At 39.5% G+C, this 23,479-nt stretch overlaps 1 protein-coding gene across 1 annotated transcript; it reads right to left on the bottom strand.

Moving 5' to 3' along the window:
* Positions 1 to 422: 422 nt before the first annotated feature.
* On the bottom strand, positions 423 to 23,276 carry LOC139727344 (mediator of RNA polymerase II transcription subunit 16-like). The gene is made up of 22 exons (XM_071638305.1): positions 23,109 to 23,276; positions 21,784 to 21,939; positions 19,932 to 20,133; positions 19,414 to 19,548; positions 18,271 to 18,373; positions 17,681 to 17,764; positions 16,772 to 16,849; positions 16,008 to 16,103; positions 15,268 to 15,377; positions 13,967 to 14,124; positions 13,293 to 13,360; positions 12,536 to 12,676; positions 10,831 to 10,932; positions 9,775 to 9,886; positions 8,481 to 8,620; positions 7,087 to 7,167; positions 6,297 to 6,400; positions 5,675 to 5,789; positions 5,015 to 5,113; positions 2,904 to 2,969; positions 1,352 to 1,559; positions 423 to 555 (listed from the first exon to the last, which is right to left on the bottom strand). The coding sequence occupies exons 1-22, from the start codon at positions 23,156 to 23,158 to the stop codon at positions 423 to 425; spliced, it is 2,541 nt and encodes an 846-aa protein (XP_071494406.1). The 5' UTR covers positions 23,159 to 23,276.
* Between the last annotated feature and the right edge of the window lie 203 nt (positions 23,277 to 23,479).

The following is a 23,479-nucleotide window of genomic DNA, read 5'->3' as shown; positions in this document are numbered from 1 at the left end:
GACCAGGCGCCATGGGAACAGCGTCTGATAGCCATATGTTCACCTGAGCGAGGACTGGAACGAACAAGACTAGAATACAAAGAGGGAAAAACAGGAGAATGTCCCATCCACCCAGACGCTGTACGTTTTGGGCAAACAGGCCTGCCGTGGCCGCTGGGAACATAGTGTAAATGTAGCATGAGCTAAGGAGGGGCAGGATCCTCCAAGTTGACTGGGATCACAAGAAAGAGAAGACCGCATCCCTCTCTCTCTGGAAGTGGTGGAACGAGCTGGGGAGATCGGTATCCACCCACGGTTACTGGAATCCAAAGACAGCGCGTGAGAGAGGGAGAGGAGACACTTCTCTCTGTCTATGGGTGTGCTTGGAATGAGCTACAGTAAAGGGGGGGGGGGGGGGCTGGTAGCCACAAAGATGGACAGGATCAGGAGGGGTGCACGCTGACTTTCCTCCAAAGGCCTCCGCACAGGCAGCCCCTCTCCCAGCGCTTCTCCCACAAGATGCGCACCGTGTTGGAAGAGGAGGTGATCGGAGGCAGCAGAGAGATGCAGGAGCACCTGATTGGTCAGTGAACAAACGGAAACAGTCACATGACAGCACAAGCCTTAAATATTAGTTTGTCTCCTTTTTTTTTTTCAGTGCGCAAATCACTGCTGAATGGTCTGAAAAAATAACTAGTGCTACCTTTTGTGTGTACCAACTACTGAACAATACACAGCATTCAGTTTTACAATTGACATTCAGATGTAACTTTCTCTACATGTTTTGCTATTCATGACTTTACACAGAAAAAAGAGGAAAACTCATGAAGAAGTTGTTAATTTTTTAATTTTCAGTGCCACAATCGCTGAATGAGAAGACCACTACAGTTGTGATGTTACATTTGTAGAACAGTATAAAGAAAATATAACAAGAACTTAACAAAATGTCATATTTTGTTAAAAAGTGAACATTCCCTTGACTTGTGACTGACTTCTGAGAAGGGTAATATTATTCCCCCTGCTTTACCAAAGTGGTAAATCAAGTACTCTTTTATCATGCCAGAAAAGTGAAAATAAGTTGAAAATTCTGTATAAGGAATTCTTCATATCACAAACTGAAATGGTCTTCTTGTCCAGCAATGGGGGCACTGAAAATTAACAAATTCATATCTTTTGAATTAATTGTCTGATCTTCCTGAAACATTTACTGATGTGTTCTACTAATACGGTATTGCTACATTCACTCAATCCACACCTGGACTTGTCCTTTAAGCACAGCACCCCAACAATGAAAAGTTTGTCATATTTTGATAAAGTATAATTATGTATGATAAACGACACAAATATGAAGGTACTGCGAGTCAAAACATACCTAGAGCAGCGGCGAATGTCCTTGTGGGGCTTCACGCCCAAGCTCATCTTGCGGACAAGGTCAAACTTCTGGTGGAGACGGTCCATGAGGGAGCGGGTGTAGATCTCGGGGCCGAAGGAGAACGTAGCGATGCTGATCATGCGGCCTGGCAGCATGCCAAACTGGAAGGAAGACTGGCCATGACGAACGTGGATCTTACCCGTGTAACCTGGGCAAAGGGAGCGACAACAAAGAGAAAGAAAATAGGGAGAAAGAAAGCAAGGTAGAAAGGATTTAAGCATCATGTCAAATGGGTATTGCATGGCAACAAATTTAAAGGATTACTGAAACAGTTTTATCCACTTTGAAGACCATGGACCATTCTTTCTTTCCCTCCACCTTCCTTGATTCATTTTTGATTTTACTTTCTTTCTGTTGATGCCAATACCCAACACATCTACTGTTACCAGAACAAAGGGATCTTTAACCCTTTGAAGACGAGTTCCGCGTATACTCTGGCAAGTGTCTAAGGCAAATGCGTGTTGTAGCAAAATCAGTTGTCCTCAATGGGTTAAAATGAATATCTGCCTTCATCTGTTACTAGCAGCACCAATCACCAAATTTTGGACATTATTCCCCTTTACAAAACAAGGCATGAGATGGTCTAATCTCCCTTGTACTTGAATGAATATAGTGCAATGGTCCCCTTATATGCAACATATCGGATGGTCTTGCATACTTTTTACAGTATGAGATGACTGTGATGATATATCACTTAATAATCATAGGGATCATTTTATCGTTAAAGTGAGGCTACATGTCTTTATCTGGAAAACTCCATTTAGTTCTTGGGGTAATTATTCCCAATTCATCTCCGTTGAATGAGTATAAGGAAACATATCAAGGTTCTATGAACAAAGGTGTTTTAATTAATTTCCATACTTATTGTAGGTCTGCACTATGTATAATGGTTATGCATCTGTATAGTGTTCTTTGATTATAATGTTAGCAGAGTAGGCACTCCACAAATGCAGTATATCCATACATCATAAAAAAATCGTATCAGGGCAAGTACCCCCCTGAGGACGATGATCACCTACACATAGATAAATCCTGGTTAGTGATAAGGTTAGAGTAAGGATTAGGGTGATGGTTAGGTTTACGTAGGTTCAGGATTAGGATTAGGGTCAGGGGAAGGGGAAGGGTATGGGGTAATTGTCTAGGGGGTAATTGTCTAGGAACCTGTGAGAGATAGCCATTACCTATTAACTCTTCATGTGCCACGTTTGCACACCCGACTCAGTCAACGGTGTGCCAAGTTCGCATATTCTGCTCAAATGCACAAACCCGCCTAAACCGTTCGATAAATCGCCAAATGGCACAGTACAGTGAAGGCGTTTCCCATGATTCCATTCTTGGCACATGTAGCTTGCATTTTATGTAGTGTTTGACTATCGTAATTTGATGAAAAACAGAACGCTTTTCCTAAGCATGACTACGTTGGTGTCTCAGAGTAATGTGGCACAAAGGGGGTTTCCGACCTGGCACATAGAGTTAAGAAAGCTTGACCTACCTTCAGTGACTGGAGACAAATCCCAAGGTGGTATGCCAACTTGGCTTGGCAGAAGTGTGCATTCATCTGGAGAATCACAGTTCAAAAGGGAAAGACAGGATATATACATGAATATAATAATAATAATAATCAGGTCTTCTTTATCCAGGGTAGCCACTTCAATGTTGTCACTGCTCCACCAGAGGGTCCTGCAATAATTATTGCCCTAGCGTTGCCAGGTACCCATTTATACACCTGGGTTGAGAGGGACACGGTGGGTAAAAACATCTTGTCAAAGAATGTTAGCACTGGGCGGGGAATCAAACTTGGGTCCTCCAATTAGGAGTCGGGAGTCTCATCCACTATGCCACAGTGCCCCCATGGTCACTTTAATAGCAATAATACAACCTGTCTTGTTGCGGTTTGCCAACATTCTCATTGAACTTTATGGCTAGTTTGTCATCGACTTTGAGATATAATCCTTTTTTTGCCGTCCCTCTTTTATGAAGGGATCATCAATTTAGGCTGAAATTTTGCACACTTATTAAGTACATTCTATTCGTGACCAATACAAACTTCCAGTGCAATAGTGTCACCAATGCAACAGTTATTAGAGTTGAAAGCATGTGTGAGATTTCTCACACTCGTAGTCAAAATTTGTACATCCTAGAAAGCCTACGCTAGATTAACTAAAAGTGTTTTGGCATTGTTTAATGATCTAAATCTTTATAAAATTTGCTCTCTCTCAAACAGACTAAAAATTGATAAGGTTGACGCATTTCACCTATTCAGAGTAATCACACAGAATCGGGTTATGCCAGTTTTTGTTGGTTTGCGATGCACAGCATATATTTTTTGAAATTCCATAAAATGAAATAGAGAATTAAGACAGATCGCCGAAGAAAGAAAATGGAAATACAGGAAGAAGACCTACACGCAGGTGACATGATTTACAATCATGAAGAATACTGACAAGAAGACAAGTACACACGTAATACTGCATGCTGCGGATAATTTGGCTATTGATTACTGGAAACCGTGGAATCCTCACAAATTCAACCTTGACATTACCAATCTGAATTAAAGGAGAAGAAAAAGAAGCCCCACATTTCATAATACTCTGTCAACAGTACTTTGAAAACTTCTGTGACATTGCATGCTGTGGATGATTTGGCTATTGATTACTGAAACCATGGAAGCCTCACGAAATCAACTCTGACATCACCATTATCAATTAAAGGAGAAGAAAAAGAAGCCCCACATTTCGTAATACTCTGACCTGTGACATTGCATGCTGTGGATGATTTGGCTGGTTAATCACTGGCAACCCTGGGATCCTCACAAAACTAACTCTGACATGACTAATACCAATCAAAGGAGACGTAAAAGAAGCCCCACATTTCATAATGAAGATATTGTGCTTGTGCTTTCGACAGAGTTGTTCTTCCTGTTTTTGCCCCATTCATTGCACAGAGCACAGCATGGTGAGATTAAGCACTTGAATGGAGACCCTCTACGTACTTTAAGGCCTCTTTTCTCAGTACAAACTTGTCCAGAATGTGTACTTTCTTTCCGTTTTTTTTTTTTTACTAGGGTTTTGGGAAAGTCCATTTGTGTTGAGTTATACATCATTTTAAAGCCTAGAGTCTGCTCTTTCAGAACCTGCCCTTGAAGGTCCTGTTTACCTTTGGGAGCAGTGATTTAAAAAAACTGTTCAAGATATCACATTTTATGCACATGTGTAGGTCAACTGTATCACAAACATCCTACCATATAAATATTTTGCAATAAAGCTTAAAATAAAGGGAGAAATCACTGTTTTTCTCAATTAACCATAACTGCAGATGGTTTAGTCTGGAAACATATTCATTATCTCTAATGTTCACATTTTGTATATCTAACAATACTTTATAACATCCATTTATACTGATTCAAATTTTTACATTTGGTTGTTTCTATCCCTAACTCACATTTTAGAACTATTTTGAAGCACTAATGCTGGGTTTTGGTTTCATTGGCAAATGGTTAATTACATGTATGCCTTTAACTAAAAAGCCATGTCTGGCGATTTTATGTAGGTTTCGTGATGCAGGGTCACACATACGGTCCATGTAATCCTGTCATCCCCTTACCAATGAGAGATTCGTCCAGCTCTGTAGGCTGCTCATCTTTGTAGTTAACCCAGATCTGTGACACCAGCCGAAAGAGAAGGGCAAGCACATCAAGTTCATCTGGAAAGAGGGGGGGGGGGGGGGGGGGGGGGGGGGGAGAGAGATTGCAAATAGAAAAGAGAAACATACTTTTAATCCAGAAATGGCACTTAAATAGCATACGAGGTGGTAACATTTTGAAAGTTACACTTAATCATGTCTCAGAAAGTAATTAACGTTGAATCAATGAAAATCAATCACGATTTTAGTGAAACTCCCATAAAGTCGACCTGAAAATGCACACACACACACACACACACACACACACACACACACACACAGAATGTAGTATGCTCTCATTGAGACAAAAGATAACAATCAAACACTTCATACACTGACATGCATTACATAGTATGCTTTTATGACATAACCACCCATATGGAGACCTGACAGGTACAGGCAGCTATACTGAATCAAGACACAACAATCAAAATCAAGACCCCCCCCCCAAAAAAAAAAAAAAAAATCATGCTTTCAGTGAGCTTTAAAAAAATTTTGTGCGTATGCATGAGTGTCACACATATACCATGTCATGAATACATCACCTTTTACACTTTGGCACAGGTGAACACTCATTATTACCTGACGTCGTTGTGAAGACGGGGAGGCAGTTCTTCTGCAGTCTGCCCCACATTCGTGTCATGAGCAGGAGCTCTCTCAGCATTACCAGGGTGGGGACGTCTCGCATCAGACTCACCTGTATGGAGAAAAGAACATACGTACATTACATGGGTATATAAAACAGATGAGCCATTCAAGGAAAAGTAGCGTAAACAAGAAGAGTACAGGATGATGACAGGAGTGCATGAATTAGGAAAGCCACTGACAAGAAAGAGAGAATTAGGAAAGCCACTGACAAGAATCAGAGAGGGTCCTTTGAATACATTTCATCTGTGTATTCGAAAAAGATGTTAACAATTGGCAAAGATAAATTGTTATGGAAACAAAATAAACAAAACAAAATAAAAAATAAAAACAAAAATCAAATAGCCAGGATGGGAGGCAACTACGTAGCACTCTGCATAAAAACAAGGAGAGACTTTAATCTGCATTTGGTACAGGAATCAGTGAAGATGATTTTCAAAACCATCTGATTAATAAATGTGCATTATTTGTTTTATGAAATGGTAAAAAGAGGTGGTTTTAAATTTGGTGCAGCAGCGAATAGCCACATTGAAACTTGAGCCACGTTTCATTCACTCACCCCAGGTTTGTTGGTTGGACTGCCGGGAGGGGGCACGGCTGCAAGACTGACGATGGTGTAATCAGCCACCCACTGGATTAGTGGTTGAAGGGACTGTAACGTTGCTGTGGGGGAAAGAGGAGATAAAGAAGAAATGGCATGAGCAGAATCATTGCTACTGCTCATTGTAACCAAACATAAACTTGGATATATAATACGTACATACATAAGGGCTCAAATCTAACTGGCCCGTTCCAGCCACTAAAATCTTAAAATCAGAAATTTTGCAAAGGCCTAAAACAAACAGAAACATTGCAATCCATTTTGAATCTTCAGTGTGATCAGCCCACCAAAGGGAAGACTTTCTGAAAATTTGGTGGCTCGACATCCATTTTTAATGGCCCAAGGTCAGCGAGCCACAACTAATGTCAGGTCCTGCATACATAATAGTTTCTCAGCTGGTTGGTGATGAATGACCAATGGATGAAGGACTGATATTAACTCTATATAGAAATACATGGAGACACTACACTCTTTAAAGTTATTTACAGTCACAAGACAGCAAGGTTATACAGGCATAAATTCTCTGTAGGTTGTAACATACAACACTTGCATATGTTGGCTTGTATACCTGGAAATATAAAGTTCCCATGAACAGGTCGGATCTTAGCTTTGTTTGTTTGTTTGTTTGTTTGTTTGTCTTTTCCAACCACTTATCAATTTACCAGTTTACAGCAGGGAAAACAAATAATTACCGCTGCAACAACTTGCGGCAAATATACTTGGAAGAATAGATAAAATATGCACTTACAAGGCTCCACATAGTATTCCTTGGTGTCCAACTTCTTCAGAAGGTTGGTTGGATCTGTTTCCATGCTGGTTGAACAAAGATCTATTTAAAAAAAAAGAAGATACACACACCAGAAGTAAATGATAGCTACATTTGATATTTCTGAAGGCATGCAGAAAAATGAGGAGAGGTTTTGTGGATCAATGGATAAGGTAACAGACTATCAATCATAAGGTCTCTGGTTCAAGTCCCCTGGTTGTAGTGGTTGAACAGCGACAAACAAACAACATAGCAGATAAAATCTAGATAGAATCTTAGCCACAGCAGCAAAGCATACACTGTGTTATGACTGCTTGAGTGTCTGTTTGTTATCCTTCCTTTATACTTTTGAATAAGTCTCTTTCTTTTCTTCTTTTTTTCAATATGTCTTTATAGATGACATTACCTGTGCACCACTCATTGGGCTGTTTGATATGAACGTCAGTAATTGCAGGTTACAATGCATGCATCCTAGTGTAAGTGCATTTACTGCATTGCCACTACATTCTCAGAGTTGATTTTAATATTAAAATAATGTCACACAGAAACAATGATGGATTGTACAATGAAATATAGACATGAAAGAGTAAAATGACGAAATACATACATTCGGCAAGAAAAAAGGAGACCTAGTCATTGCATCTACTTCTTATACAAATTACATAAGATGATGCCATTGTCCCACAATTTTCCCTTGAGTTTAAACATTTCGTCTGAAAATAACATAAGTCAACATATCACTTTTGCTAAAATGAAATGAAAGAAAACCCATATTTTTAATCTAAAGACCGTATTTGTAAAAGGAGAAATACAAGCTGTATGTCACCGCCCAGCTTAAAACCCACAAAAAGTAAGCTAAAATGAATTTCCATGTTTCAACATAGTTTAAAAGAGTAAGCTCTAAGCTTTAAAATGATACACAACTTCTTGACATTGAGCCATTCTAACCCACTCAAAAAAGTGATTAAAATTAGAGTGAGTTAGGAGGTGCAGTTTCATACAAAAGAGATAAAAGAGGATTTAAAGATGAGGGTCACTCAGGCGTGCTGTATCAATGAAAATACATTCTATTTCACAGTGGAACTGGCACCTGTCCTAAAAAAAAAGAGAAAAAGAATATGGTGCAGAAACACTTGCTAATATCACAATTTCAGTTCTGGTTTAAGCTTCCAAATTGTTATAGTGTAGGTAGAAAAAAGATTATTCTCTGAGATAAGATGAATTTGAAAAATTTGTGTCAGTCAACCCAAAAACGACATATATTGGTCAATTAAAAAGAATCGTAATCTGTGACTTTTTGTGGGTTTGAAGTTGGGAGGTAACATATCAAACATCAGGGGAAAGACCACATACTCCTCAGCAGCTGTGTCACTTACTCGTGAGCCTCTCAGCCGGCCCCTTGTCCTGCGCGGAGCTACTGACAGGTCTGAGGAGGGACTTGAAGACGTTTGAGGTCGAGTAGAGGAGCAGCTTGCCAAAGCAGTCCACAGCCTTGCCTGATCCACTGGCAGCCAACCTAGCACAGAGTACCAAGAGAAAAGACCTCTTTAGCCGCCGTCAGATTACTCAAAACTATGTGCAGTTTACTTTGAATATATGGTGAATGGTCTTTATTTTTGAAACAGAATAAGAACTTGGAATTGTCAACAGATAAGAATTCAGATGTATCTATTCCACTGAGCTCTGCCTTGTTAAGTATGTACAGGGTGTTCTCTGCCACCTCTTACCATCACACTGCGACCATTTACTATTTGAAAATGGTACCTTACTCATTTCTCATTTCCACTTTCTATACTTCAGTGTCCAACGGCAACCGAGGCTGGATACAGCCGACATACGTGTAGTTCTGATAACAACAGCATTGTCCTGTAACCACCACACTTTGCTATGTATTTCTCTATGCCTCAACATGTCACGGAGTCAAAAGAAGTTTTTTAACGTGGTCTGATCTACTTTTATTTCTGAATATTTGGACTGCTCCAATCACATGTTCAATTTTAATGTATTTCCAACATGTACAAACAAGCCATTTACTTTACACTTTTCATCTTGTCATTCTTGTTAAACTACAGACTGTGCCCACTTCGAAGGAGCCAATTCAGATGCTGCTATTCAAATTATCAACGCTCAAGTGTAAACATTACAGAACAAAACAACCAGGAACGCTACATTACAGAGCAATACAGCCAGGAGCGCTACATTACAGAGCAACACGACCAGGAACGCTACATTACAGAGCAACACGACCAGGAACGCTACATTACAGAGCAACACAACTAGGAATCTTGTACAATCGACCATCCTGATCATGGATGATGATAATTATGGCAGGGCTCCACACTAACTTTGTTTTTGGTGGCCCGATGGGGCCACCAAAATCATCAATTTTAAAATTTTGGTGGCCCGAGAGAAAATTTTGGTGGCCCCCCCAAAAAACAAACAATACAAACAATTAAAAGTCCTTCTTCTTTTTTTTTTAATGAGTCACACACTCACTGCATGCATTAATGCATTTCCGGCACAAAAAGTTACCAATTTATAGACATAGGCCCCTACTTTTCAAAAATTTGAACATTTTTGAAATTTGGTGGCCCGACTTTCATTTTTGGTGGCCCCGGGCCACCGGGCCACCGTTAGTATCGAGTCCTGATTATGGTCAGCACTTTATACCTGTACAAGCTAGACTTCACAGCGACAAGCCTGGTGAAGAGGAGTTCTTGAGTTGATCTAGATTGTCTGTTGACGGATTCCGACAGTCGGTCCAGCACTGTATCCACCATGTCTGCAGGAAGTTTCACAGAAGAGAGAAATTTGATCAGGGGGGCGTTTCATCAACGAGTTCGTCAGAGGTTTTCACCGACAAATTTGCTATCAGCCAATCAGACGCAAGGATTTCAGTAGCTTTTAACAGTTGTCAGTGTAAATCACTGACAAAAAGTTTCATGAGACGGTCCCCAGGACCGCTCTTTTGTGGCATCATATTTTCATGGAGGAGTAGGATCACAATGAACAGGGATGAAGACATAGCAGTTTCACCATAACAATGCATGAGTACGGGCTCAAGGAAGCAGAACAAAAGAAGAAAGCATGCATAAATTCTCCACAGGTGACCTTATTTAGCAAGGGGTAATGTAATGGCATTGCACTCCTACATTTCTTATATATGTGAGCCTCTACTCGTGCGTTCTTATGGTGAAAGTGCAATGTCATCCCTGTTCAGTGTATTTTTTAATTTTTTTTTTTTAGGGGGGGGTTCAGAGTATGGGTTTTAATTCAACATATCTAAACATGGAGCTGTCGATTTATGAACTACATAATATGAATTTAAGAAAATCCCTGGACTTCCCGTAAAAAAAAAAAAAATTAGAAATGTTATGATCAAACCATCACTAAGGGCATACCTTTCATCAATCTCAACAGATTATTTTGCTTTTAAAAATACAAGTCATAAGACTGTCAATCTTTGCTGATAAAAACAAAATACACACACACACAAACAAACACACCGAAAAGAAATAATACTAATAAAGATAAAAAGACATTGCGAAGATGGCAGTAAGGTCTTATTTGGATCAACAATAAAAAAGACAAATTGCACATGCCATAAAAGCATGCTTCTTAAAATTTACAAAAACAAAGAATAAGCAAACTAAATGTCACTAACATAATAAAATTGACAGCTTTGTAAACCTTTGTAAGCTTCGTAACTTCTCATCTTGGACTTACTAGGGATGATAGTAAGGAGTAGGTCCCACCAGTCGTACCCTGTGACTAGACAGTACTCCAGTAGGTGGACCACCTGTGATATGGTGTGAGCCCGGGCTGTGCCTGTCATGGGGGGAAAACACAAGATTTCTTTTTTTTTTTTCAAATACAACTAAACCCCTTGCTAGACACAGTTACAATGTATGTGGAGTCATAGCTACTCTCACAGAGTGGTAATGTTCTTAGAGATATAACCCTATCTATAACAGAAGATAATGTGAGGGTTTCTATTCATTTAAATTCATGAAATTCTTCCATCAAGATGCTTTCATTGCAATTGATTGACAAATTGCCCTACATCGACGTAAATAAGCACTGAATGTATGTGGGAGTATGTATGCCCATGATTTTTTTTATCATGGCTACTACTAGAACACTGATCAATTCAGTGCTTATTTACGTCGATGCAGGGCAATTTGTCAATCAATTGCAATGAAAGCATCTCAACGGAAGAATTTCATGAATTTGAATAATTACGCAGTACCCGCTGCATGCTATAAGGATAAGAACCAACACTTGCTGTTGGGCGAAAGCTCGGTGGTCTAGTGGAGATGACGCCTGTCCGGTGATCAGGGGGGTTTTATTTATTTTTCTTTTATTCATTTTTTTTTTTTTTTACTGTCAACTCCACATATATATTGGTTCATACATGATTGACATGTTTCAGGACTTGGTAACTGTTCATGAAAAGATGCTGTAAAAATATGCTAGTTTCATGCTGTGTTACGTTGTTACAAAGTTTATCTTCTCTGCAGATGTTTCTTTGGTAAAATGATACACATGATGATGTAGAGGGTGATACATGTACTTTCCACATTTTTAGTGTACGTGTAGTCTATATTCAACCACCTGCAATGCAACTAACGCAATTTCTTTTGAAATGTTGTTTCACAAAAAGGAATTTATGAGGAGATTTGTGTACAAAGCAGTGAGAAACTTAGTGAGGAGACAACTTTATCACCTCAATATTCACAAGCCACTGTGAAACACATCACTGTTTCATTTATAGCGTGTGAGAATTTAAAACACAACAATTTGCGTGTTTTTCTATTTTGTAAAATTCATGTGCACGTCATGGTGTCGCATCTTAGGGAGGAATTTGAAGTTTAGTGCATCAAATATGGTGTCTTTTTGAAGGGACAGAATGTGATGTGTGGATGGAGTGCAGAGCTACCAAGTCTCACGCATTCTGCGTGAGACTCGAGCATTTAGGGGCCATCTCACGATCTCACGCATGACACCCATTTTTCTCACGCATCGGGCGAAGTCTGCAACTTGGACCTATGATAATGAGCATAGCTCAAAAGATTAAAGTGATAGTTGCAATTGAAGGAATATTTCCCTTTTGTCCTTCAAAATAAGTAAAAAATAGTCACTTAAGTATGCACCTGATCGCACCATTAAGAGCTAAAAATTGAAAAAGCTCCCTACCATGGGAGGCCGCAGGGAAGGAAAAACCCCTCCCACACCCTCACTCGCGCGCACATTTGCATACCGAGATGCCGAATCAAGAAAATCTCACTCATAGAATTTTCTGGAACTTGGCATCCCTGGGAGTGTCATGATTGGGTGTGGTGTCTACACAAGAGGTGTACTGCCTGTGTACACTGTCAGGGAATGAAACAAGGCTGCACCTGTTGGGGGAGGGGGCGGGGGGCATCCTCACCTGAATCCAAGTTCTGCCCAAGGGTCGGTTCCAATTTGAAGATGCACAGGGCACCAGTGCGATCGATGGCCAGGAGGCTGCAACACGTAGCAGACATCTCCATACACACCAGGTGCTTGCCGTTGAGATTTGGCCTCTTTGCTGGGCGGGAGGTGAGGGAGAGATTTGGAAACAAAGAGATATCGGAATGCTATGCATCACTTTGCACATGACTTGATGAGTAGACCTACAGACATACACATGTAATCCCAAAACAATTTAACTCCATAAGCCCCATCCCAACATTGGTGATGAAAAATAGAAAAAAAAAAATCAGAGGGATTTTGTTCTGATCAAAACTTCATTGCTTTCATTTGTTATTTTTATGTGTTTCCACACGTTTCGTAACAATAACAACAACAATAACAATCGGCATGTAACACTGCATAGTCCCATACATGATTGTGTGTTGCTCAGGCAGGTGATTCTCTTTTGAGTTGGATAGACCTGGACAATACCATAATTTCCTTGTCCTGGCGTATAGGCCTCACCCCGACTTTACTGCTTTATTTTTGTTACAAATATGTGTAGTGCGGCCTTATCGCCAGTGAATACAGTATACATGTAAATAACAAGGTAAGTCACAGCTATCAAAGTGCAGAGGTACATGAGGTAACACCAATATGCTGGCATTGATGAGAATGATGCATAGGTGGTTGGGATAATCGACTGGGTTGATAGAATATGCAGATGGGTTGAGATATTCAAAGAACCTTACCAGGAGGTCCTGGATCAGCCTTGAGGACTCCCTCATAGCGCAGTGCAGCACACACCTTGAGGGAAGGTCTGTAACATTCGAAATAGACAGGAAAACAAACAACAACAGCAACAACAAAACAAATAATATTTCCTGAAGTTCAGTACAATTACATGTACACTATACATGCCAAACACCAACACACAATCTCCTATGTACAATGTATAACATGTTATTAGGGAAACAGAATATCTGGGGCGGTGACAACAACATTGCTCCTGCAACAATTATTGCTATGGTCTCATTTTTCAGGGACTTTATAGAGTTAAGGTTTTTACAGGGTTGCGATAGGGTTTTAGTTTAATTTGATGTGAGGTTTAGGGGATTAGGGTTATGTTTGTGGGCAGAATTTGTATTTAGCTTAGTGTGCATACATTTCATGGAAGCAATTGTTGAAGGAGTAAATGTCATGGAACCATCCGGGGCATAATTTAGCTAAGGTCTACAGGTTTTACAGCAGTCATCACAACTTTTGCTGTGCTAACATCTTACTGTTGATGGCAGAACAAAGAAAGTGGTCCTGATAGTGTCACTTTGAGACAATATTTGACTGCAATTAGGAAGTTTGATTCTTTTTTTATAAGGCTTCATGTACAACCTCTAAGCTCTGAAGGAGTTTCGACATCCATCCATACCTGTGTAGAAGTTTGATGGTGCCATCTTGGTTAGCGACAGCGAAGGCCATGCCTGGTCCGTTGTACAGACTGTTCATGGAGAGCTTGAGGGGTAGCTTGGGCAAGGCGATAGCTGTGATGACCGAAGAGTCTGTGTAAGTTGCTCCGAACACCCATTTCTGGAATTTAAAAAAAAAAAGTAATCTTAAAGCTCAATACATAATTATGAGGGGTGCCTGAAAAGTCTTGAGCCTCACATAGAAAGGATTAACATATGAAGACCAAATTGGGTCCATTAAATTTTTCACATATCTTAATCCCACCCAACAAATATATGGGTCATATATTTGTAGCAAGGTAGACTACCTCCAGAAGGAAGGAATTATCAATGGACATTTTTACTCTGACCTCCTGAAGCTACTAAAGGGAAAACATCAAGACAAGAGGTGAAGAATGATCCAAATGGGTCGAGTTCCACCAGGAAGCTCTAGTGCATTCATAAGTGGTAGCAATGGCTGCCAAGTTGTTCCACACCTACACTAGTCACCAGATCTACAGTGTGCAGTTTCATTGCACTTCCGCCTCTTCCCGAATCTCAAAAAAGGATTTGGCTGGACAACGCTGCACCACCGACAAGAAGGTCATTGATGCTGTCGACTCCTAGGTGGAGGACCAACCAAAAATCTTCTACCACAGCAGCATCCAGGCACTCCATCACCGCTGGAGGAAGTGTGTGGACTCACAGGGGGACAATGTTGGAAAATATGGTAGTAAAGTATTTCTGCCTCTTACCATCTCTCGCAGGCTCAAAACTTTTTAGTTGCCCCTCATACTTTAAACAATATTTGTCCCTTTTCTGGTAATTTGTCACATTTTCCATAAACAAACCTTCACAAACCTTCTGTATCTGTACATTTATATATTTTTTTCTCTCTCTCTTATGAGAGTGTGGCAGCCAAACAATATTTACAATGCCAAACCCGCTCTAATTCATATCATGCAAAAAAAATAATTTCCTTATCATGCTCGTGTATCATTACTATTACAACTCAATAATGAACTTACAGGCCAAAAACAAATGTAATGATTACATGAAATACAGAGCTTATAATGACAAAAAGAGATTGCCCAATAGTGTTTCATTTTTTTCCAGGTCTATAATGTCTAGCATATGTATGATTCTGTGAATAAGGTGCAAGATGCTTTGTTACATTTCATCAAACTTGTTTACACTGAAATATTAGAAGTGAAAGAGGGAAATCCCAAAAAAACTAGGAGACAGAGGAAAAACAAAAAGAGTGGAGTCAAGGCTAGTTGCCTACCAATGTAGTGGGCATGTCTCTATGATGAGGTGAACCAGCCTGGAAAAGCTTGTGTAAGTGGATGGCTTCTTTCTTCAGGGTCCAATACTCTATACAGGATCCCATCATGCCTATACAAAGGGAAATACAGAGAGATTAGGCGTGGTAGGCAAGGTCTTGCTTTAATAAGATGGTATAATGCAATCAATACACCATTCTTTCAAGAAATGTTACATCTTGATATGGTACAGGAGAATGTGGTAAATCTCTTAACTACTTTTCTCATCTAACATTTCTATTTCACCATGTCATGATGGAATACAGTTCATCTCAAGACGGTTGTACAAAAGAATTATTTCACCATTTGACATTTCAGCTCTAGTGCATCAAGGTGAAACATTGAAAAGCTGACATCATGTACCTATGTTCTTTTGGTTTTAAAATGAAGAAAAAAAAACCCCTTTAAATATTTGCTTACTTCCCCCTTCATGGGGGGGGGGGGGGGGAAGAGATTACTGATAAGCAAAGGCTAATGAATTAGTTCTGCAATGAAGAAAACAAAAACAAAGATATCTTGTGAAAGTTTATCTACATTCCTCAGTCCAGAGATACTGTATGTCATTCATGTTGCTGCCTTCCTACAATGTATATGGAGTCCAACTCCATACTACCCTGACATGTCTAACACACAATTATACAGATATCTTTGGTACTGTCAACCAGTTATTTTTAAAAAACTTTTGCAGTTATAAACTAGATACCTGAGGCACAGACTAAAAGCTGTTCTGTGGGGGCCAGCCCCAACTGCTGTTCAGTGCACTCCTTACTGATGAACTGGACTGATGTAATTGAAGGATCTATATATGTGGAAAAAATGACAAACATCATCAAATAGAGAAGTAAAGAAAATTTCATCAGCTGCTACTGTTTTTTGGAGGAACAATAACTGTTGGAGATAAGCCAGACAAACTCTGGAATATGTCGTTTAACTATTGCAATGCTTGACGGGTCAAGACTTGCCAGAGTAGTGCCTTTTGTCACCTTTAATTTGAAATCCAATAAATCCAACTTGTGCAGGACAATTGCAAAAAGTGATTCCATCATGTTTGAAAAGGGATATTCAATGGAACATGCACATTTTCAAGAATGTGGTCCTTTTGACAGGTGGGAAGGGGGAGTTACAGCATTATTGGTTTATAACAACCATAATCTGCAATCTCATGGGTTTCAAAGCATGCAGTGGTACTAATACAGCAACAAAAATGGCACTGGCATCAGTGTAAATCAGGATTAAAGAGGAACAAAAACATGTTGTTTCAAGTTGCTTGCTGGCACGAATCAGAAATATGACAGACCATAATACAATCACTCAGATCTATTTATTCATAAAAAATATGAATAAAAATTTTGACGTGGAATTGACTGTTAAAATTCATGTTCATAATGATGTAGCTGTACTCCACTTGTAAAACCAGACAACAGAGTATAATTTGCTCAAAGACCAAATGATCAAAGACCCACTCACACTTATCCCTGCTGGTAACCTCACACAAGCACTGCATGTAGAGTGAGGGAAGGTATTCTGTCGACATCTGCAGCTTGTCTGTACAAGATAAAAAGAAATTAAACAGTTACTGTAAGGGTCTTTATGACAGCAGTAACAACAACAACAAATTTTATATTTGAACATTCCATATAGCTGGTATCTCCTCCTGTATCATCATGACCAAATATTACATTCTTGATTTACTCAAAGAACTTCTTTTTACCTCTACTGTTTCCTATGTACACTGTCTCCTTCAAGTATATTTCCTCCTCTTCCTCCCTCTCTTTGGGTTTCTTTGTTGTTTTCCTGTTGTTTTAAAAACATCCCCCCACCCCCGTGTTATGCTGTAACACCAGAAATGTTCACATGCATTTTAATTCTGCGAACTTTGCAAGAGCCACAAATTGCGAAATTAAAATGCACGCAAACATTTTTACCTACACTATATGCATTGAATGCCAGTGGCAATTCATGAAAATTTCATACCACGAAAAAGGCCGTTGGCTCCAATTCGCGAAAATTTCACGCGGCGAACATATTGTGTTTTACAGTATGCATTGCTAACTGCAAAAATGACATCAATTCTGTTTAGATCTTATGCTTATCATGTATGGGATACCAACGTCTCTGTGTGAACAATTCTCATCTGCTGTCAAACAGGAACAGATAATTGTTGAACGTCTGAGAAGCAGCCATAATTGATCCTGAGACCGACATTTTGCTCTTGTGACCATTTTTCCGTCGATACATGCAGAACGCCCTCATGTCATCTGGCATTTATCCCAATGGATATCCTACCCGCTTCTTCATTAAGGCATGATTTGAATACTTAGTTTATGTATGGTATGAGTGAAAGCACTTGTACAAGTACAATAAGGGAGTAAGTACCGTCATCCCATGAGAGAGACACTTTGTAAACTTGGAGAGGACACCTTGTGCCACCATCTGAGGTGGCAACCAGAATATGTCCAGCTGAAGGAGAATGAGAGAGAGAGAAAAAAAAAACAAACTTCATTTCTGCAGAAGTTGTATACAAGGATGGAGATTGCTTGCATAAAAAAGACAGAGACAGTGATTCTAAGATGTCATTTTAAATAGCAACGCAAAGGTGTGTTCAAACACTCTCCTAAAACATACTGTACAGTACCATACAACAGCATTAAATTTCAAATTAATGGCATTCCTGCATGAAGTTGTTTCTATTACACCTGATTGACAAATTGGTCTACATTAAATCATAAATAACACTTCTATGTATGCCCATGTTATTCTTAGAGGAATTCACAGTTCAATTCCCCTTAGAATTGTATGCTCTTTAGCTTTTCATAGAGTGGTTTCTGAATAGCTCGCACAACGTTATAAGCTGAATCCTCACCTCAACCAACACTACACTGCATACCATCCTTTTAATTGCAAATGTTTCAAATTAAAACAGATGGAGTTAACTCCTTTTGCAATCAAACTCTTCATGTACTCACAGCTGGTGAAGGCAATGTCCGCGAGTGCGATGTGACTCCTGGCATTTCCAAGTCTCTCGGTCACAACCACTGTTTTCCCAGATTTCAGTACTGTAGCAGAAATCTGAAAGTGTAGAATAGAATTTAAACAAAAACAAACAAGTAAAGAAACAAAAAGAGATGAATGGCATATGGGTTTAACAATTCTCCAATGTGTTCCTAAATTCTGCAACACTTTGGAACACATACTAGTTTTGTATTTCATGCATAATGACATTTTGGTACACTGAAAGATCGAACAATTCAATTCTACCTTAAGTGTTCTACAAACTTGTATGAAATAATATGCTAATCCCTGTTTATCAAGTAGCCCTAACTAAGATTACTTAATCATACTTTGAATGACTCCTTGACTACATTTTTGTAATGTAGTCACACTTTTGTGTGTGTGTGCGTGTGTGGGTGTGTGTATGCAATATTCACATTGTGTGCAAGTCAACCAGGGACGCAAAAATATTTGACCTTTTCTTATGTCAATGGAAAATGGAACTCAGAATTATTTTTCTTTCCACTGTTTCATTTTTTTTTTCTTGGTTCCTATTGTAAAGTGGGCACTGTTTTTGCACATATATAATTATGTGTACACATATATATTGCATTACATTTTAGACCTGTATTTTTTTTTTGTCAAATTGCTCAATTCCATGAACATTCCATGAACTAATGCTTGTATACTTTTATGCACAATTTTGTTGATGATGGAAATAAATTGAATTAGTCTGAACTGACCTGAACTGTGCCAGGTCTAAGACTTGTAATACTCATGTTAATAAAAATACAGTGGGTACTATGCCTTCCTCCAAACTCTTTTTCTCTGTGCTCTTGAATTATGGACATCTTCTTTAATTTCTTTGAACAACATGTTCTTATTCAATTTGACAAATACACTAATATGACAAACATTTGGGGAAAATGTCCATCCGGGTAAGTGGGGAAAAATATCTATTGCTGGGCCTTGCAACACAGCAGCTACTTTGCTTAAAAAACAAGCAGGTTAAAAAAAAAAAGACCAACAATTAAGTTTGGCTCTGGAAATATGCTAACTGCTGCATATTCTGTCAAAATGAAACTTAGTATGGTCTGATGTGATGAAAGAACACTAACCAGTCCGGATCCAGTGACAGACACCCATCCTTCCATCGGGCGCATACCGAACTCAGCGAGACTGGGTGTGAAGCGAGTCCTGGAGAACTTGTCAAGCATGTTTGGCGAGTCGATATTGTCGACATTGTACGATATCTGATAGAGTAGACAAAAAAAGAAAAAAAGAAAGAGTGAACGCGTACAAGCATTTGTACATTATCATATTAAGCACAAAGCACTGTGAAACCATTTTGTACTTCAAAGTGAAAAATGGTAAGGTTCAAACATTGCCAAAAAACAAACAAAAAACTGCATTTTGGATGAGTTTGAATTTGAAAATAATTTGTGCAAATACTGCAAAGATGAAATTTTGTAGTCAATTGAACAGCTAGCTACATAATGAAAAAAAAAAAATATTTTGCTTGAAGTATACATCATTCAGTGAAAATCATTAAATTGTGACTTTGAGAAGCAAAACATGCTGGCTAGCAAAATGCAGCCAAGGAAGTAAGGAGATGTTTTTCAGTGACAGTCCACACCTTCATGCCATTGTGCAGCCATGCAATGGCCACGATAGGCTCCCCTTGTAGATGACTCTCGGCTGCACAGTACCAGTCATTCATCAGGTAATGCTTCATCTTCCACAGGAACACCGTTCCCATGGCATCGGCCGAGAGCAGCTGGGTGCCGTCGCTGTTCCAGCGCAGTGCCTGGATGGCATCTCTATGCTGGTTCCCAAAGCTATGAAGATTGAATAAAACAATAAACCTTTCAATAGATGCAAAGGACAACCAAGTGTACATTATGCTGGAAACAGACACACATTCCTGTTCGCACAAAGTCGGCCCACTCAATATAAAAAAAAAAAAACTAGATATATCGCTACGGAGACTGATATGCCTCCGCCATAATGCATGGTTCTCCTAATAGGTCTATAGTACAATGTCTTGACAATGTGTGATGACAGTTTCACACAATTGGCAAAATATTAGAATGACAGGTTTGACACAAATGAGCTGAATGTTCACTTTCCTAGAACTAGGTTCAATTGGATGAATGATTAAAATTTCAGAGTGCAGGTATTTGGGGAACTGATGATTTTTACTCGACTTTTGACCCTTTTATAAGTTTATGCATTGAGTAACTTTCAAGGTATTGAGAAAAAGTATAATTTCAGTATCAAGTGGGAAAATAACATTATCTAAACCTGGCCTTTGACCTTTGACCTCACAGTTCCAAAGAGAATCACTGTTAGGTTGAGCATGCATAAATATGTAAGTTTCATGATGATACCTGGAGTTACTTTTGAGATATGGAGGAAAAAGTGCAATTCAGCACTTTCACTTGACCTTTGACCTTTTGACCTTTGAGCAAGAAACTTTCCACAGAATATATATTGGGTAATACATGTATACATCAAGTTTAAAAAAAAACCTTCAGGCATTGCATAAATACAAGGAAAGTAGTGATATTTTGAGGAGTTGACCTTGACCTTTGACCCCCTGACCTTTGAACCATGACCCCCAACTTCCCTAGATAATCACTTCCCATTGGAACAAGCATATATACTAAGTTCCATGAAGATACCTTGAACCATTTGCGAGATATGGAGAAAAACATGAATTTTCAACCTTTTTTTCACAAAACCTGTGACCTTTGACCTTTGACCCCATGACCCTAAAATCCAAACAAAGTATTATTCCCCCAGGATATACCCTCATACCAAGTTTGATGTAAAACCACCACACGGTTCTTGAGATATCGACAAAAACAAAACGGGACGGACGTACGTACGGACGTACGTACGTACGTAAGGACGGACGGACGGACAGACGGATGACCTGAAAACATAATGCCTCCGGCCACTTCATTGGCGGAGGCATTTACATAGTGCCGGCCCTGTATTGTTTTCACCACCAGCAATGCTCTTCTGTCAACAGACAATTTTCATACAGATACTGGTTAGCAGCAATCTCAACACCTGCTGGCACACAGGAACCAATTTTGACTCAATTCAAACTAGTTACACATAATTCATGGGTGTATTACCTGTTGTTTAAACATATCTTGATGTACTTTAAAACAAAATTTGCAGTTGGCTGGTACAATGAGTTTGTAAGTGCACGTTAGGTGAAAGTCACTAAATTCTTCCTTCTTTTTGGTCAGACATTTAACTCTGGGATTTCAGCTCAGTAATCAATGAATGCAGGTGGGGGGGGGGGGGGATCAGGAGATGTTTTGCATTGTAGGCTTTGAATAAGGCAATCTTTAGCATGCTTGTGATTTCCAATTCACGCAGAGTACATAGAAATATTTTTACCTGCTTCTTAATTTCCTGTTTACCATTTACATCAAAGTCATGACAACTGATAATAACCATGGGCATTTTACCTGCATACTTCCCACGGCCTGTCAGGATCTACAACATGAATGGTAGGTCTGTACACCTCCCTTTCTTCAGGCAAAGTAGGATTTCCTATGGCTGTGAAGGCTGCAATGTTGCGGCATGACCAACTGCACACAGAGTCATCGATTAGGGTCTTGATGCTGAAATACAAAAGTACAAATCAAAAGGGTCTTGAATCACTTTCAAGGTTAACCAAAAGTACCCCAATACTGTACAAACCACCATTGCACTGTTTCCACAGATTTGTAAGCGGACAAGGAATGCTATTGGGATTGGCGGTCACTTGAAGTCATGCTCAATATTTTGCATTGTTGGATGGCACCATGACCCATAGTTGACCACGAAAAGGGGATACATGTACAGTACATGTATGTGTAGCGCTTGACTGCTTTTGCACAGATGGATTACCAACCTATCTGTTCTCTGTCAACCTTTCAAAAAGAATCTCGTTTGAGGGCATTGGAGGCATGGCTCTCCGAGAATTGTGGGAGGACCAGGTTAAATTGTATTTAGTAATTTCCTGAAAGTTATCCAATAACAAAACAGTCAGGGGAAAAGATTAGTGTTAGGATTTAAAACTAAAATTTAATGACAGCTTTGCACTGTCATGATCAAATTGATGCAGGGAATGGTGAGATACCGGTAACTTTACACAGAATTATTTGCAAAGCCGCAAAGCAAGGTTAATTTCGACACTTGTGTACAGCAACAAGGTTGACTCTAACCATTGTTAACCAATGCTGTTAACCCGACACTGCACTGTACATGTAGTTAGCATGGTATCTAGGCCTCACTTGCAAACCTTGCTTCCTAACGGTGGTGAAACGCATGGATCCACTGGCACTGCCACTGGGCGCCCTGTGGTGGGGCTTATTTCACGATTTTGACAAGAATTCCAAAAACTTTAACGCTAAATCAAATTTACATGACCAGTTTCAAAAGATATTGAATGCAGAATTTGTTAGACTGGAAATGAGTAACATTGATCGATTGTCATCACATGTTGTTAGATACCACTTGGCCCAAGGCCAAGCAAGTCACACTTTTTCGTTTGTCTTTGGGTTGGCGTGTTCGAAGTTCATGACTTCTCTGTATTTTAGCCACTGAATTGCCAATCATTGCACGAAAATCAGACGCAATTCATCCAATGAGTTGCCAAGTTTGATATTAAATAATTTTATACCCATTCAATTCAATTCAATTCAAGCTAACAGTTAGACTTCTAACGTTAGCAGGTTCCCTTCAACGCGACGACTTGTACTGACGTAAAACATCACATATCGGACTAGGGTCTGGGGATACGGCTTACCACACATTCGCATCTGTGTTGGGCCAGTCGGTGACAAATGCCCGCTCCATAGCAGGCAAAGGAAACCAAAGCTTGGCTAGAGAACGAACGGTGTTATGTGTAGAATAACTGATTTCCTCGGAAGGAACGAACAAGCACAAAGATTCCACAATTCGCAGGTTTCTACGCTCTTTGATTCGCACAAAGTCAAATCAAAGATCGTACATGTACAGCTAGGTCGCATCGGTCGCGGTCGAACAATGAGGGCGACAAATTCACTTGTGCGACTTCAAGGAAAAAAAAAAAAGGGTACATAACTAGTGAGTACCCTGGTACATGTAAATGTAAAATCAAATGTTTGAGAGAAAACGGATAGAGTCCAGGGGCCTACT

Source organism: Diadema antillarum, unplaced genomic scaffold, assembly GCF_040938485.1.
Source record: "Diadema antillarum isolate AM-2024a unplaced genomic scaffold, OU_Dant_1.0 seq00000127_RagTag, whole genome shotgun sequence".
Lineage (NCBI taxonomy): Eukaryota > Metazoa > Echinodermata > Echinoidea > Diadematoida > Diadematidae > Diadema > Diadema antillarum.
Note: the sequence above shows the minus strand (reverse complement) of the source record. Positions and strands in the feature narration are given on the sequence as shown.